This window comes from Pomacea canaliculata, linkage group LG6 (assembly GCF_003073045.1).
Source record: "Pomacea canaliculata isolate SZHN2017 linkage group LG6, ASM307304v1, whole genome shotgun sequence".
Lineage (NCBI taxonomy): Eukaryota > Metazoa > Mollusca > Gastropoda > Architaenioglossa > Ampullariidae > Pomacea > Pomacea canaliculata.
In genome coordinates this window covers 12384157-12399430 of record NC_037595.1, presented here as the reverse complement: position 1 = coordinate 12399430, position 15274 = coordinate 12384157, and the positions used below count along the sequence as shown (strand labels likewise).

Below are 15274 nucleotides of genomic sequence, written 5' to 3'. Positions count from 1 at the left end.
ATTTTAATGAATTAACCAAGTCAGATTTAGTAGTTGGTGAATTCGGCATCTTCTTACCCCAGTTAGCATCAGATAAGTTTTCTGGCTGTATGCCTAGATATGTATCTAGTCAGTTTATTCTAGCTCAAGCTGATACATCAAAGTTCCTGGTCCTAATGTTTCATGTCAGTGGTTATCCACTAATTATGTGTAAACATGATTATTAAAATGTTTTTAGTTGCAGATTTGGTTTTTAAAAAAAAAACTTGCTGGCATGGCAGATTTGTTTGTATTATAATTACATGCTTAGGACATAATGTGGTATGAATGTCTTTATGCAACCATTTTTGATATGGTGACTGATGATATGGTCACCGCATACCAAATTCTCATCACAGTGTTTTTATTAGAGGACTTACACAGCGCTTTTCCAAAGATTTGCTCAGAGCGCTTTACATATTACAACTCATTCATTCCTCGAGCCATTTACTTGATAAACTCTACTGGCCGTCACCTTGTACTAGCCTCAGGTGGCCTGGGGTCACCCACTGTATCTACTGTAAGAAATATGTGTGTGTATGTGGGAGAGAGAGAATGCGCGTGTGAGAGACACTATTTCAACATGTACATCTATATTATCTTTTTTACATCATGTGTGTATATATATATTATTGTTACTACGAGCACTATCTTGACTTTTTCCTGGGGATAAATAAAGTTGTATTATAAATTAATATTGTATTATCTCTGTGTAATACACAGCTAAAGAAAGTAAAATTACAGCAAATAGGATATCAGCGGTGTGATAACGAGGGTTCATAGACTTGATATTAATCATCTTAAAAGTATAATAGAATAAAAAAAAAAACATATAAAAAAAGAGTTCCTACAATTTTATTCCCGTAAAAAGAAGGCATAGGAAATGTGTCACTCCTGTGTGGATAGGTTTTTATTTTTTTTGCTCTTATCTCGCTTCCCAGAACCAAGATAGATATTGACTATGTAATAATGCTTGGCTGTTTCCTTGGTGCTGGATATAAAGCAATCTGTCAACATCTCCCCAACTAAATAAATAAATCACAAAAGCTTACTTGCTCAAGTTTAAATGGTTGTCCGATACAGGATAACAAAGGAAATAAAATGAATATCTACACAACAGATATTTTAAGACTACACAGAGGATGATTTCTTCTGTTATTAACGATGATATTTGTGTTTAAGTTGCAGCATTTGTTATAAAAGCAGGTGCAAAAATTACAACAAATAATATATAAAAACGTCAGTATTCCATTTCAAACCACAGTCAAACAGTAACATAACACATTTACAAGTCTATCGTTTAAAAAAAGTTTTATCCTAAAGCTGTATGAGTAATTCGCAACAAGGACACAGCAGTTATGGAGAAATTAGCAATTACTTTGTTAAGATGTGGCAAGTGTCCATCTAAGATAAAGCTGTGCTGGAAAGTTCAGATGAGGCACTTTATTGTTTTTATGCACAGAAAAAGTCATTTTAATTACTTGTTCCGTGAATGACAACAATCAAAAGTAGTTGCAAAAGAGGTAAATCTACCCAATATGAACCAAAGAAAAGTTATTATTAACCAACAGTATGTTTGAAAAGAATAATCTTCTTCAACAGAACAGGCAATATTTGTGATAATAAGTCAAAAAGAACATTCAAAGAGGAGGAGCAGTAAAATCAAAATGCTTAATAACTACCAAAGAGCAGTTTGATTTCCATAATATCTATATGTTTTAAGTTTATTTCTGTAAATTTAAATATGATGAAACGCAAACAAATATTTTTGTATATTTCAAATTGGTCATTATCATAATCTAGGGGGATTTGTCGAAATGGATGAATTGTTAAGTGTTTGCTAATTTCTTAATAGTCATTAATGTTCTGTAACCTCGGATTTCTATGTAGAAGTGTTTGTCTAAAGACTCGGGATGATTCGCTTCTGATAGACTCCTGGCTTTTGTAGAGGCCGTGGATTTCCTTTTCTCAGGAGCATTAAATCGAAGAAGACAAATACCTACAGGCTGACAAGGTATTTTTCTCTCTCGTGTTTAAATTTCTCCTCCTCTGTGGCCGGTGAAACAAGACTGTATTGATCAAGCTCGAGGTCGTGCTTTGCAATCAGAAAATACGAAACAAACCGTCGGCCCAGTGTTTCCACCATCACCTCATCCTGCTCAAGGAAGTCCAAAGCCTCTCCCAAAGAAGTAGGAAGCTTCTGCGCATTTACAGTATCCATCTCCGGTGGCAGCTCGATTTCTGCGGCCTCCAGTCCCGCCATTCCTGCTGCCAGGTGACCAGCGATGACCAGGTAAGGATTGGCGGCGGCGGAAGGCAGGCGACTCTCCAGGTACACGTCGTTGTTGCGGACCTTGAAGCGGGTCATACCTGTGCGATGTTCCACAGCCCAGGTGTTGTCTGAGGGGCAGGCCACTTGGTGCAGTCGTCGGTAACAGTTGATGGTGGGACAACACAGTGCTGTCAAAGCCCGCGCGTGCTTCAGAAGCCCGGCGTTCCAACGCAGTGCGAGGTCGGAGATGGCGTCCTTCCTCTGGTCGTCCACCATGGCGTTCTGACCGGCCGCCGTCCACAGAGAGTGGTTGAGGTGAAGGCCGCTGGTCCCCTCCTTGCCGTCAGGCACCGACATGAAGGTGGCCGTGTAGCCGCGCCTCTTGAAGAAGATCTTGACGGCGTTCTTCACGTGAAACGCCATGTCGGCGGCTTTGATGTCATCTAGAGGGTTGAAATTTAGTTCCCACTGCCCGGCAAAATACTCAGAGGAAAGTGACGTCACATGCAGGCCCACCTTCTCCAACGTCTCGCACAGGTCGTAGAAAATGTCAAGGTCACCCCCTGTTTTGCGAAGGTCCAAAAATTGGCAGGTGTTGCCTCCTAACGGTTCTAGCGTATTCTGAAAATGAGCACATAGAAAGTAGTGATTATACTATATCATTTACTTTATTTTAGCTATCATTCCCCATCAACGTATTTTTCCTTTTGGTTTTTAATGAGCATTAGAAGCTTTGTCAACTTCTTAAGGTTACAAGTATTAATTATTGTAACCAGTTCATCAGTGTGTAATAAAAGGTTGTGAAACATGGTATGACGAATTAGCCGTATTTCTCTATAATTATTGCTCCAAGGTTGTTGTTGTTTTTCCAAATAGATTGTCTCTAAGTGAGCATCAAGACTTCGCCTCTGTTATACTGATATTTTACCTCTGAGTGTAGTACGTCGTTTAATGGCATCAAATTAGAATACACAGTTTTCTACTTTGTAGAGAAAATTATATTTAAAAAACCAAAGAAGTTACTAAAAAGCTCACTCAGAAAGCTGACATATTGCTACCTACTCGATCTTTAAATATTTGTATCATCAGCAACTTACCTCTTTCATGACAATGAATTCGAACTCGAAGGCAACTTTAAGCGTGAGTCCGAATTTATCTCGCAGCTTCCAAAGTAGCTGCTGCACTATACCCCGGGTGGACAGCCCATCAGGGGTGCCGTCCCTTGTCAGGAGGTCGCAAAGAACAGAAGCTGTGCGGTGCGATTTGGAGTCGCACCAGGGCGTGGCTATCAAAGTTGAAAGGTCAGGCTTCCATTTCATATTCTCCAACGTTTTGAATTCTTTTATTTTCCTAGTGGTTTCTGAGTTTGGTCCATACATTAGCGCGCCTAGAAGTACATAAATAATTGTAACTTACATTGTTCGTTTCTACAGGAATTTTATTATTTTTATTATTTGAAGACTTGAACAGCAATAATTTGTTTCTACAGGAATTATACAATTTAATACAACTGTTCACGAACTTGTATTACTGGACTGCTGGCAGACGATTTTTTTTTCCAGTTACTGCTAAAACGAGGCATTAGACGACAAAGCTTCCGGTTTATTCACATTCTTAGTTACGGCTCGCCAAGACTAACAGCAGAGAACTTTGCAAGATGTTAAGCGTTGGTCTTGGCAGACGGACAACAGTCCCCCTACACACGTGCTTGAACTGTTGCAGCGGATTTCGCTTCGATGGATTCAGGGGCGAATAATTTTCTGAATAATAAATAGATCCGTAGAAAAAGAAAATCCGTTCAAGACCCGTCTCAATATCCTTAAAGTTACAGCTTGGCATTGTACATGAGACCTCCGTTCGGTCTTTTTCTAAAAATACGTTTAGATTTAGCTAAGCTTGTCGGCCAGAGAAGCTTCCTCCGATCTTCACAAAACTTTCGATGATATTTGTTTGTTAAAGAACGGCCATTACTCATGATGATAATGATTAATGTTATTATTGATGATTGATTGATGATGAAGAAGAATTTATAAAGCGCATACTCACACTTCAAAGGACCATGCTCTTAGTGTTTAAGAACAAGTACGAAATATGGACAGGGTTCGAGGGTCAGGAAAACAAACAAATAACATATGAACTATAAAAGAATAAACAACCATACTAAATGAAGAATAAATCAAATACAGAAAACACTAAGAGGAACCAAATAACAAGAACAAAAGCTGAGAGTAACATGATATGGAAAAACGAAGGGTGTGAAAAAGACTAGCATTATGGGAAAGGTTGCTAGAGGTAGTGTTGACGGAAGAGGTGTGTTTTCAGTGCACGTGTAAAGGATTCAATTGTGGGTAGGTGGCGGATATGGAAAGGGAGAGAGTTCCATTGTTTCGCTGTACAATAACTAAAAATCCTGAGGCCATATGTTGTTGTTCTGGTGACAGGAAGAGTAAGAAGACGATCATCAGACGAGGAGTGGAGCGGTCTAGCTGGGATGTAAGGGAAGGGCAGCTCAGAGAAATAATCAGGGCAGGTGCCAGACTATACCAGGAGATTTGGTTTCTGGAGTCGCTGCTAGAGTAGTCTCAGCGTGTGTCACTCATTTGCCAGTGGGTATACGAGTAGACCTATTGTGCAAACTGTAAATAAAGTTCTCGTTTCGAAATATTTTCGACTGCAAAGACTCAGTTTCTTGGAGAGGTTGGCACCGTAGGTTAAGGACCAGAAACGAGCCATTGACGACGACATAGGCGCATGGGACTTAAGCTTTGTCGTGTAATTTAACACAGTCACCATCCTTTCCTGTAACTCTTGGTAAGAACTGTTCATCTATATTGGTCAGCGACACAGACTCATATAAAACGATTTTTTTTAGCGGCTTTCATTGTAACTAGGGATATTCTAACACTAGTTAAAAAAATTAGCTTATAACAGGGCTTCTGCTAAGGCTAAATTATTTGGGGTCCCAGAGACCCCTTCTTCAGATTTTTAAGGGATCCCTGTTCTTCGCCCAAATTTGAAGGGGACCCCATTGACGAAAATTGAAGGGGTCCTCCGAACTTTTAATGCGTACTGTACGCAATTTTTTGCGTAAGCAGAAGCCCTGGCTTATAATGACCATAAAAGAATTATAAACGTGATAGTGACAGCTGCATCTTCTGAGTGGTTTTGAAGGGCGGGTCCTCATTTGATGCGACTCACCGTAGTAAAGGTCAACACCTGTTGATAGTTTCTCCCAGGCAAACCGTCTGGGGATGACTTGTCCTCGCGGCAGGCCGTTCACATCAGGAATTACCAGGTGGACGTAATCATAACTGTCCACATCAATTTCTCTAGTGTCGTCTGCTACCGCTGACATTTTCTACACCTGTAGAACTCTCTTCAGAAAAAAAATAAAACACGATTCCTACACCGACAAAGGAGGTTGAACTCGCTGCCTTATTTGATAAGGATTTGAGGAAGTTTACAGTTCTTGAGTTCTGGAATATTGTCCAAAGCAAACATGAAAACATACCGGTACACATATATAAATATAAAGCTATATTTGACAATCAGCTATAGGGGTTTGAAATATGCTCACACAAGATTCTCTCAACTAGCGAACTTCATACTTCATGGCGTTTATGTAGTTCACCTATATAGCATCTCTGTACAATTGAGATAGACACCATAGAACACTTATTCCGGCATTTACCTATTGTCTACTGGTAATGGAGTTATCTTTGAGAATTATTGCAGAAATTTGTACATACAGAGAGATTAAGAGTCAATGAAAACTATCCAGCAATAGCACCTAAACAACAGACTTTATAATTCTTCTACCCAAATATTTTATTTACAAAATCACTATCTCAAATCATATCTCCGTATATTATCAGCTAATATATTATTTACAGTAAGACTGACAATAAAAAAATGTGCTTATTAACATGAAAATCAAATCTTTATCAGCTATGGTCATTGAATTGACTTACATATACGCAGTGACTTACAGACCATCTGCGATGGGCGAACAGTGTCAAACGGTCATTACTAGTATCTGTGATGGCTGATATCTCGTGTCTTAGAAAGACGATGATGACTTTACAAGTTTAAGTGTAGGAGATAGAGCATAGCACAAGTGATGTATTCTGAAATATTCCGTCTGCTCTTCTTCTTTGATATTGATACTTACGCCCGAAGCGAATTGGTGCTTTGGTCTCGTTCTTGAAGGGAGCATCTTTTACATTAGTTTTCTCTAATTCTAGCAAAGAAGTTCGAGCGGACACTGTAGACAGTTATTTTGGTCTTCGCTGTGACACGTGTGTTTTCAATTTTATACCCACGATATAATGTTGGGATCTAGCTGATTAAACACATGTCATTTGTGTGAAAATCCCACTACAAAATGTCAGCCGCATAAAATGTTGAGTTTGCTGTCACAAAGTTCTCTCTTCGTATCGCGTACAACACAACCACAATTTTCTTCTCTCGAATTTTTAAGTATTTACCATCTGGAAAGCAGATCATATTAATTTTTGTTTTGTTTTTTTAAAATTGACTGTTGCGGCAATTCGTTACAGCAGTTATCATTTTCGGCCTGCGTTATGCATATTTTTGAGCCTGGTATGAGTCCTTACATTTCTAAATTCGATTTTGCCTAGCATTCAACGATTATCATAGGAATAGAACCTAATACATCAACATACTTTTCCCTCAAGAGTTTTATTTACTAAAGTACAATGTAAAATTATATACCCATGGCCTTACACTTTTATTTATTATTTACATAATAAAGTACTGAAAAGGTGTGGTTTTTAATTTGAACTAGAGGAAACAATGCATTATCAGCTATGGTCCATAAATGAACATCTTTTCACTTAAAAATTAGACACAATGACAAAAGTGACATACAGACCATCAAAGTAGACACTGACAGAAGTCACTACAATTATTTAGGATGTCTGATGTGTCCTGCTGGGTAGGTTCTGTCTGCTAACCTCGGGTCTCCGACTCACTAAAATGTCCAGAACAGTCGAATTTAAGACCTAACGCCACTGGTGTGATCATGGCGTGCTGTCGCGGCCAACAAAAGCAACAAGGTGTGTTGTAATGCAAATAAACATGTCAATATCCTATTGTTTGGGTGTCCACACATGGTATTGCATTGATATATTTATATATAGCTATGTCATTGGAATGACTGAAATAGCTTTCACTTGATCATACGAGTATGGCACGTTCTCTGTGCTCAACGGTCATGATTCAAAAGTTTTATAGAGAGAGAGTAGGACGAGATAAAGATTCCACATACGCACGCACACAGACAACCACGTATACACATCCACGCGCTCGAGGAGGGGGACATGGCAGCAGCAGCATCCAGCGCAGCGTTCCTCATCTCCCGATGACAGTTCGTCCCTGGCAGTGACAGGCTGGTAGCAGCCTGAGGAGTCTCCGACTATTTTCACCGGTCGTTGATGGGCCGATCTCTGCATGGGAGAGAAAAAGTCGGTGATAGACGTATCAGTGGGGCGTTTCTGGAAGACCTACGGTCTGTTGCACTTGAGGGCAGATGCATGGAGAGATGAAAGGTGGTCGCATAGCAACTGAAAAAAGAGGGAAGAGGATGAGATGTTGACGTCATCCCCAGCACACAACTTTTCATTACCTAAACTAAGCTGCCAGTTTCGTGAAAATCGAAAACTAAGGCCAAGGCAAGTTCACGTGGATTCATAACAAAGACTAGGAGTACGAGTAATTTGCAATTTGCAAATAACATTTTTGCTCAGCGTTTTTAGCGTTAACAAGACTCAAGATGTGCTTTACAAACATTTTTCAGATGAAGGAGATATTTACACGAAGCCTTTATTTATGCTGATATGTCACAGACATATCTCTGGTCGCGCTCGTTTGTTTTGTTTGGTTTTATTTTTGTGCTTTTTTATTTTGTTTTTACAACCTCGTAAAAATGTTCTATTCTGGATATAATAAAAACCACTACATTAACGAAATATAAACGCAGTAGATTGCCTGCTACGTTTTCAGAAATATCATCCATGCACGTAAATCACCACAACAATATCCCCTGACAACAGCAGGTTGTCACACACCTATACATAAGCGTAGTGGAATCACATTACTTTTTTGATGTCGCTTCGAAGTTCCCCGCTGCCAGAATCGACTCTTCTTTTGACTTTTTTAATTGGCCGGCGCGGTTTTTTTCATTGATTAGGATTCGTGGTAGGTCTCCTGGTGTGTTTCCATGGAAATGAAACTCGAAGAAAGGGATTTGTAAGCTGCTGCAGTAGTTTCATCAGTGTTAGACCGATAGCGTTAGGGCCTAGAATATTTTGTTTAGTGGGGTCACGTGTTAGATCAGTATATAGTTTAGGGTAGATGTTTAGTCGGGGCCTTTTTCCGAATCAGTCCGTTCCTCTTTGTCGTTCCAGGGGAGAGGACGGAAGTTCCCATGGAGAATTTTCCACCATAAAAATTCTAGCTTTCATTAATCGGGTGCGTCGTCTAGTCTTTTACCTGCCTCGCGTTGTGTTCTTTTTTTTTTTTTTTTTTTTACCTAACCTTATCTATTACGCACCCGAACTCAGCCGAGTCCACAAAAGACCCTGCTTTACCTTCTCTCAGACTAAAGTGTCTCTTCTTCGGTGCATCAATTCCACGGATCTTCTCGTGCGTTCTCTCTCTGCTGCTGTGTCATAACTACACCATGGACAGTAAGACTCACTTGTTTAAACTTTTTTGAAGTTTTCATTTGACCTGCAGTTTGGTGGTTGCTGGGATCACCGCGCATTGAGCACATCTTTGTGATGCGGATACTAGCGCGCTACAAAACTACATCATCATCATCATCAGTACACAAACCTCACTCGCGCTAATGGTACACGCTCCCACATCCAAGACATACGTACGACACACTAGCACTCGTCGGCACTAATTAACACGCTCACACAGGTATTTAAGGTTCAAAGACAAATTTATTTACATAATGCACATGAACAAGTACTGTATCTATCTTAACCTGTTGCTGTCTGTCTCACGCCGCGCCGCGCCGCTCGCGCGACCCCCCGTGGAGTGGAAAGGGATGCGGGGTGGAGGGACTATGCACTGTCAGCAGTACCCGCGGTGAATGACGCTCGTGGGCTCGCATGTGCACCAGGGCGTGACCATAGCGAGGTCCATTGAGGGCGAAACTGCACGACGAACGCTGACACTATCGCACTTTCTTGTCATTACGTTTAATACCAGTGTGCATAAACTTTCACAGGCTGAAGATATCTGTGTTCTTTGTCCATCACTTTCACTTTAGATATTTTAAAACAATCCAGATGTTACAGAAATTCCTCTAGTGACAGTTTGATGTCAGGTATGTGCAAGGTCACAACGGCCGTAGTTTCGATGGTCCCGCCGGTAATCATCTTTACAGCTAAAGTGTGTTTCTCACACTGAAATGCGACCTGTATAGTGTGACAAAACATCCCGCTCTGCGTCAATAAATATATAAGGGAAGTAACTGCTGTCTTCTTCGAAGATTGTTTTACTATGAATTATTTCCCTTCAAGAAATAAAAAATAAGTCAACTAATGCAGGTGTTTTGTTACAATGGAACGAGGCATAGTGTCTTCTGGTAAAGAGCCATGTTTCAGACAATTGTTGGTTATTCAATTTTACATGGATTTGTACTCCATCTTTGCTGACTATGCTGTTAAGGTAGTGAAACGGTCAGACTCTAATATTTCGCAAGTACTCATTTAAACAGGTATTGACACCAATGAAGGCAAAGATTAGAGGCAGGTCTATATGGATTGTCACTTGATACAGATACTACAGAACGTTTTAAAGATTATAATAATCTAAGCATAGGGGACAAAGAGTGCAGCCAGTAAATGCCATAAACTGCTTGCTCCGAATTTGTTTAAATCATGAATACAAAGAATGAATTGAAAAGCTTTAAGATAAATAATTTTAATAGAAATGTTAAAAACAAATAACTCAAAAAGGCCAAAGATTACATAAACAGGCGAAATCCAAAAGGACATTAATAAAGTAGCAAAATGGCTTACGTATAATGGTTTTAAACCCCACCCACAACCACCTCGTCTGGGGAGACAGCTACCTACAAACTAACGAGGTATTTATTTCTCTCGTGTCTAATTTTCTCCTCCTCTGTGTCCGGTGAAACAAGACTGTATTGATCAAGCTCGAGGTCGCGCTTTGCAATCAGAAAATACGAAACAAACCGTCGGCCCAGTGTTTCCACCATCACCTCATCCTGCTCAAGGAAGTCTAGCGCCTCTCCCAAAGAAGTAGGAAGCTTCTGCGCATTTGCAGTATCCATCTCCGGTGGCAGCTCGATTTCTGCGGCCTCCAATCCCGCCATTCCTGCTGCCAGGTGACCAGCAATAGCCAGGTAAGGATTAGCTGCAGCGGAAGGCAGGCGACTCTCCAGGTACACGTTGTTGTTCTCCACCTTGAAACGGTTCATACCTGTGCGATGTTCCACAGCCCAGGTGTTTTCGGAGGGGCAGGCCACTTGGTCCAGTCGTCGGTAGCAGTTGATGGTGGGACAACACAGTGCTGTCAGGGCGCGCGCGTGCTTCAGGATGCCAGCGTTCCAGCGCAGTGCGAGGTCGGAGATGGCGTCCTTCCTCTGGTCGTCCACCATGGCGTTCTGACCGGCCGCCGTCCACAACGAGTGATTGAGATGAAGGCCGCTGGTCCACTCCTTGCCATCAGGCACCGACATGAAGGTGGCCGTGTAGCCGCGCCGCTTAAAGAAGATCTTGACGGCGTTCTTCACGTGAAACGCCATGTCGGCGGCTTTGATGTCGTCCAATGGGTCAAAGTTGAGCTCCCATTGGCCGGGGCAAGACTCAGTGGAAAATAACGTCACGTGCAGACCCGCCTTCTCCAGCGTCTCGCACAGGTCATAGAAAATGTCAAGGTCAGATTCCATTCTGCGAAGATCTAAAAAGTGGCCGGTGTTACCTCCGAGAGGTTCCTGAGTATCCTGAAAATAAGCAAACAAATAGTATTTCTTATGTCACTAAAACTGTCGTGTCCTTTTTTCTTTTCTTTTTTTCCATCAGCCCGCAAGGGAAGCGATCGACATATGTATCAAATAAAAAATGAGGTTTTTCTAATATTTTATCAAGTTGGTTTTTTTTTTTCTATAATGTTGTAGAGCGAAGCATGTTCCAGTTACTCAGAGATAGAAGCTTGCAAGACCATATTGTTAACATTTTGATGCCCTGATTGTCTATGTAATCGCATTCATTATTTTGCACTGTAGGAAAGGAAAAATGGCACCACTGCCTTGGGTTCTAGGTTTTTGCGACTTTTATAATACGATTGTTGCTTTTGCTCCGTGATATTTATTACTTGCATCATCATTTCTTGATTGTTCTTACCTGCACGAGTTAAAACATGTCGGCAGAAATAAAGTATTTCATTATCAGCAACTTACCTCTTTTAAGACAACGAATTCGAACTCGAAGGCAACTTTCAGCGTGAGTCCGAATTTGTCTCGCAGCTTCCCAAGTAGCTGCTGCACTATATCCCGGGTGGACAGCCCATCAGGGGTGCCGTCCCTTGTCAGCAGATTGCACAGAACAGAAGCTGTGCGCCGTGATTGGGAGTCGCACCAGGGCGTGGGTATCAAAGTTGAAAGATCAGGCTTCCATTTCCTGTTCTCACTGGCATTCATTTCTTCTATCTTTTTAGTGGTTTCTGAGTTTGGTCCATACATTAGCACGCCTATAATAAGATAAATAAATGTAACTTAAATTTTTTTTTAATTCAACTTGTGTCGGTCATCAAGGAGGAGGAGGAGGAGGAGGATATGGCAGGTGGCACAGTTTTATTATTTGTAACTTCCTCATTTTAAGTATGTAAAACTGGAGATTGCGATTTTAAGGAAGTCTCCATAGCAGCACAGAATGCTGAAAACATAAGAGTCGTATAAAAAGTGCATGGGATTCAAACGTTTCTAGCATACTGTGCTACTATAGTGTCATGTTGCTATGTGGCGATTAGTACTTTGCAATTTTATTGTCTTAAGCATAGTAATGTTGAACGTATACATTAAACTTACCAGAGAGCTGTACTTTAGTGGCTGGCCGACAGATGTGACTAACCGTACATAATTGTACAAGATCATGGATCACTTCTGGGATTTTTATATAAGCCATTATTGTCATGCTAAAATGACAATGAGTTTGACATTGGAGTCGTCTGCTTAAAGTAAGCTTTTGGTCTTATACTACATTTATTTCGACTTTGTGTGAAACCTTTGAAGCCATTGTCCATGACCGCACGTGCTTGTGCTTCACAGTCACATGTTACCGACTACCCGATGCCAACATAGACCACATATAATTATAGAGACTCACATGAAGCGCATCGTTTGAGGTATTGTTTATGTAGGTGGCATTGTAGCTCTAGTATAATCATGTACACAAGAGTTTACAACGTATAGGTAATAGTAATAGTCACAGCTGTGCCTTCTAAATGATCAGTTGTCACAGAACACTGATCTTAATTTTTTTTACTTACTGTACATAACGTCGTAAGTAATTAAACAATTTCAAAAATATCCATTAAACTGACCAGAGAGCTGTACTTTGGTACTTGGCCGACAGATGTCACCATCTGTACAAGTACAAGATTCTACAAGATCATGGATCATTTCTGGGATTTTTATTCCACCCATTTTCCATCCATACTGGCATGCTAAATTAACTTACTGTAATTGCCGTTGACACCTGTTGACAGTTTCTGCCGGACAAACCGCTTGGGGACGACTCGTCCTCGTGCCAGGCCGTTCACATCAGGAATCACCATATGGACATAATCAAAACTGTCCAAGTTGATTTCTCCAGTGTCTTCTGCTACCGCTGACATGTTCTACACTTGCAGACGAGCTTTGCACGAACAACAAAATGCGATGTCTACACGGACCTAGGATGTCGAACTTGCTGTGCTGTCTGACACAAATATGATCAGTTTTACTGTTCTCTAGTAATGAAGTCTGTTTTAGAGTAAAGAAAATAATAGATGATGCAGGACATTGAAATGGAATCGACTACATGTCTGAACCGCGAGTTCTAGAGATGCCGTCATCAAATGGAAAAAAAAGACAGATTTGGACCATTTGGAAAAAAAACCACATTTTCTTAAAGCCATTATTACATCTTAACTAATGCACGATGGGATATTTCTAACCTTCCGGCCACTTTCTCTAATTACAATCATCATCAATGCCATACAATCTTTTATGTGTTTTATCAACAGATGGATGCGTAAAACTATTAGGCAAGTTGGTGATCTTAGTGAAGTAGATGACACTTATGATGGCATAATACTTTCTATCAAACAGTATTAGAAAAATGTATGGTGCTCAATGATAGATCCCCCAACAATGCTCTCTGATCGTGTATACATAATAAAACTCAGGCAGCTAAAACATTGTTTCTTCAAAACTCCACCCAGCCTTCAGCAGATGCCAAATTCAGAATTCAAAATTTGAGTTGAAGATCACTATTTTGAACTGTTATAAAGACAACAAGCTTCTTACTTTATTTCATTTCTCTAGCTCACAACTGTGTACGACTGAGAAAACAATGGAACACCTATTCTGGCACTTACCTATTGTCCACAGGTAATGAAGTTAGCTTTCACAATTAGCTCAGAATATATACTTACACAGAAGGGGGTTAAGTCTAGATTGTTTAGTCCGCTGTTAGTTCTGGTCTAAGTAAATTCAGAGCTTACTAACTCGTCATTCTTAATTTTGTAATATTTCGACACCTAAGAACTATGTCCACTGACTGCTAAACGTTTACTTTGGTGTGCGGCCGCTTTGTTTGGAGTTTTTGTACAGTTTTTATTTTTATACATAAACGAACTTGGCCGAGGAGGATGTGTACAGCAAGGACAAGACTTCTTCAAACGTCTCCAGCTTTTTGCAGGGGTGAACAATATATCAATTATATATATCAATTATATATCAATTAAATCAGTTTTGGTATTCTAAAATCGCACTTGGCAATCATCTAGAGGGCTTCAGATATAATTACACAGTATAGAGAGCTTCTTGGTTTATATCATTTTTCTACTTCTCCTATAAGCCATTTCTGTAGAGCAGAAATACAAACAATAGAATATTTATTCTATCAGTGTCCTATGGTCTAGAGATTGTTGGGAATCCTTGAGGATTACTTCATCTGCACATACAGAAAGCCTAGCTTTCAAAGAAGACTTGTTATCATAGGAAAAGAACCGAATACATCAAAGTACTTTTCCCTCAAGAGTTTTATTTACGAAAGTGTAATCTAAAATCCCATACTTTATTATTTACAACATAGATAGCATACAGAATGGGTGTGGTTCTTAATATAGAACTAGAAGAAAAGCAATGCTTTATCAGTTATGGTCCTTAAATGAGCAACTTTTGAACCAAACATGATACACAATGACTTACAAAAGTGACATACAAACCCTCTGAGTAGACACTGTCAGAACTCACTACAATTATCTATGATGTCTGCTATGTCCTGCTGAGGTAGTTCTGTCGTCTGACCGGGTCTCCGACTCACTGAGATGTGCAGAATAATTCAACTTTCGGGGTGTATTATTGCGTGCTTCTGGTGCCAACAAAGACTGCTGCAGGGTGCTTTCTCGTGCAAATAAACATGGCAACACCTGGTAGTGTATCGATATATTTATATATAGCTATGTCATTGGAATGAATAAAATAGCTTTAAATGAATTGCACGAGTATGACACGTTCTAACGGTTAGAAGTTCTTGCTTCAATAGTTATACATATGTAGAGAGAGTAGGACGAGATACAGATTCCACATACGCACGCGACCAGAATGCCACGCACTCACATGAATACAAGGTTTCTCCAGAAAAATGATTTTAAAAGCAGTGTTAAAATTTACACTTCACGCGGAAAAAAAACTTATTTTTCATAAGCCTAATCAAA

At 40.1% G+C, this 15274-nt stretch overlaps 2 protein-coding genes across 2 annotated transcripts; both read right to left on the bottom strand.

The window, feature by feature from the left end:
* Positions 1-2017: 2017 nt before the first annotated feature.
* Positions 2018-5645, bottom strand: LOC112566099 (lengsin-like). The gene is made up of 3 exons (XM_025242066.1): positions 5489-5645; positions 3388-3575; positions 2018-2911 (listed from the first exon to the last, which is right to left on the bottom strand). Exons 1-3 carry the CDS (start codon positions 5643-5645, stop codon positions 2018-2020), a joined length of 1239 nt encoding a protein of 412 aa, XP_025097851.1.
* A 4755-nt stretch (positions 5646-10400) lies between these two features.
* LOC112566098 (lengsin-like) lies at positions 10401-13186 on the bottom strand. The gene is made up of 3 exons (XM_025242065.1): positions 13030-13186; positions 11751-12040; positions 10401-11294 (listed from the first exon to the last, which is right to left on the bottom strand). The coding sequence occupies exons 1-3, from the start codon at positions 13184-13186 to the stop codon at positions 10401-10403; spliced, it is 1341 nt and encodes a 446-aa protein (XP_025097850.1).
* Positions 13187-15274: the final 2088 nt, after the last annotated feature.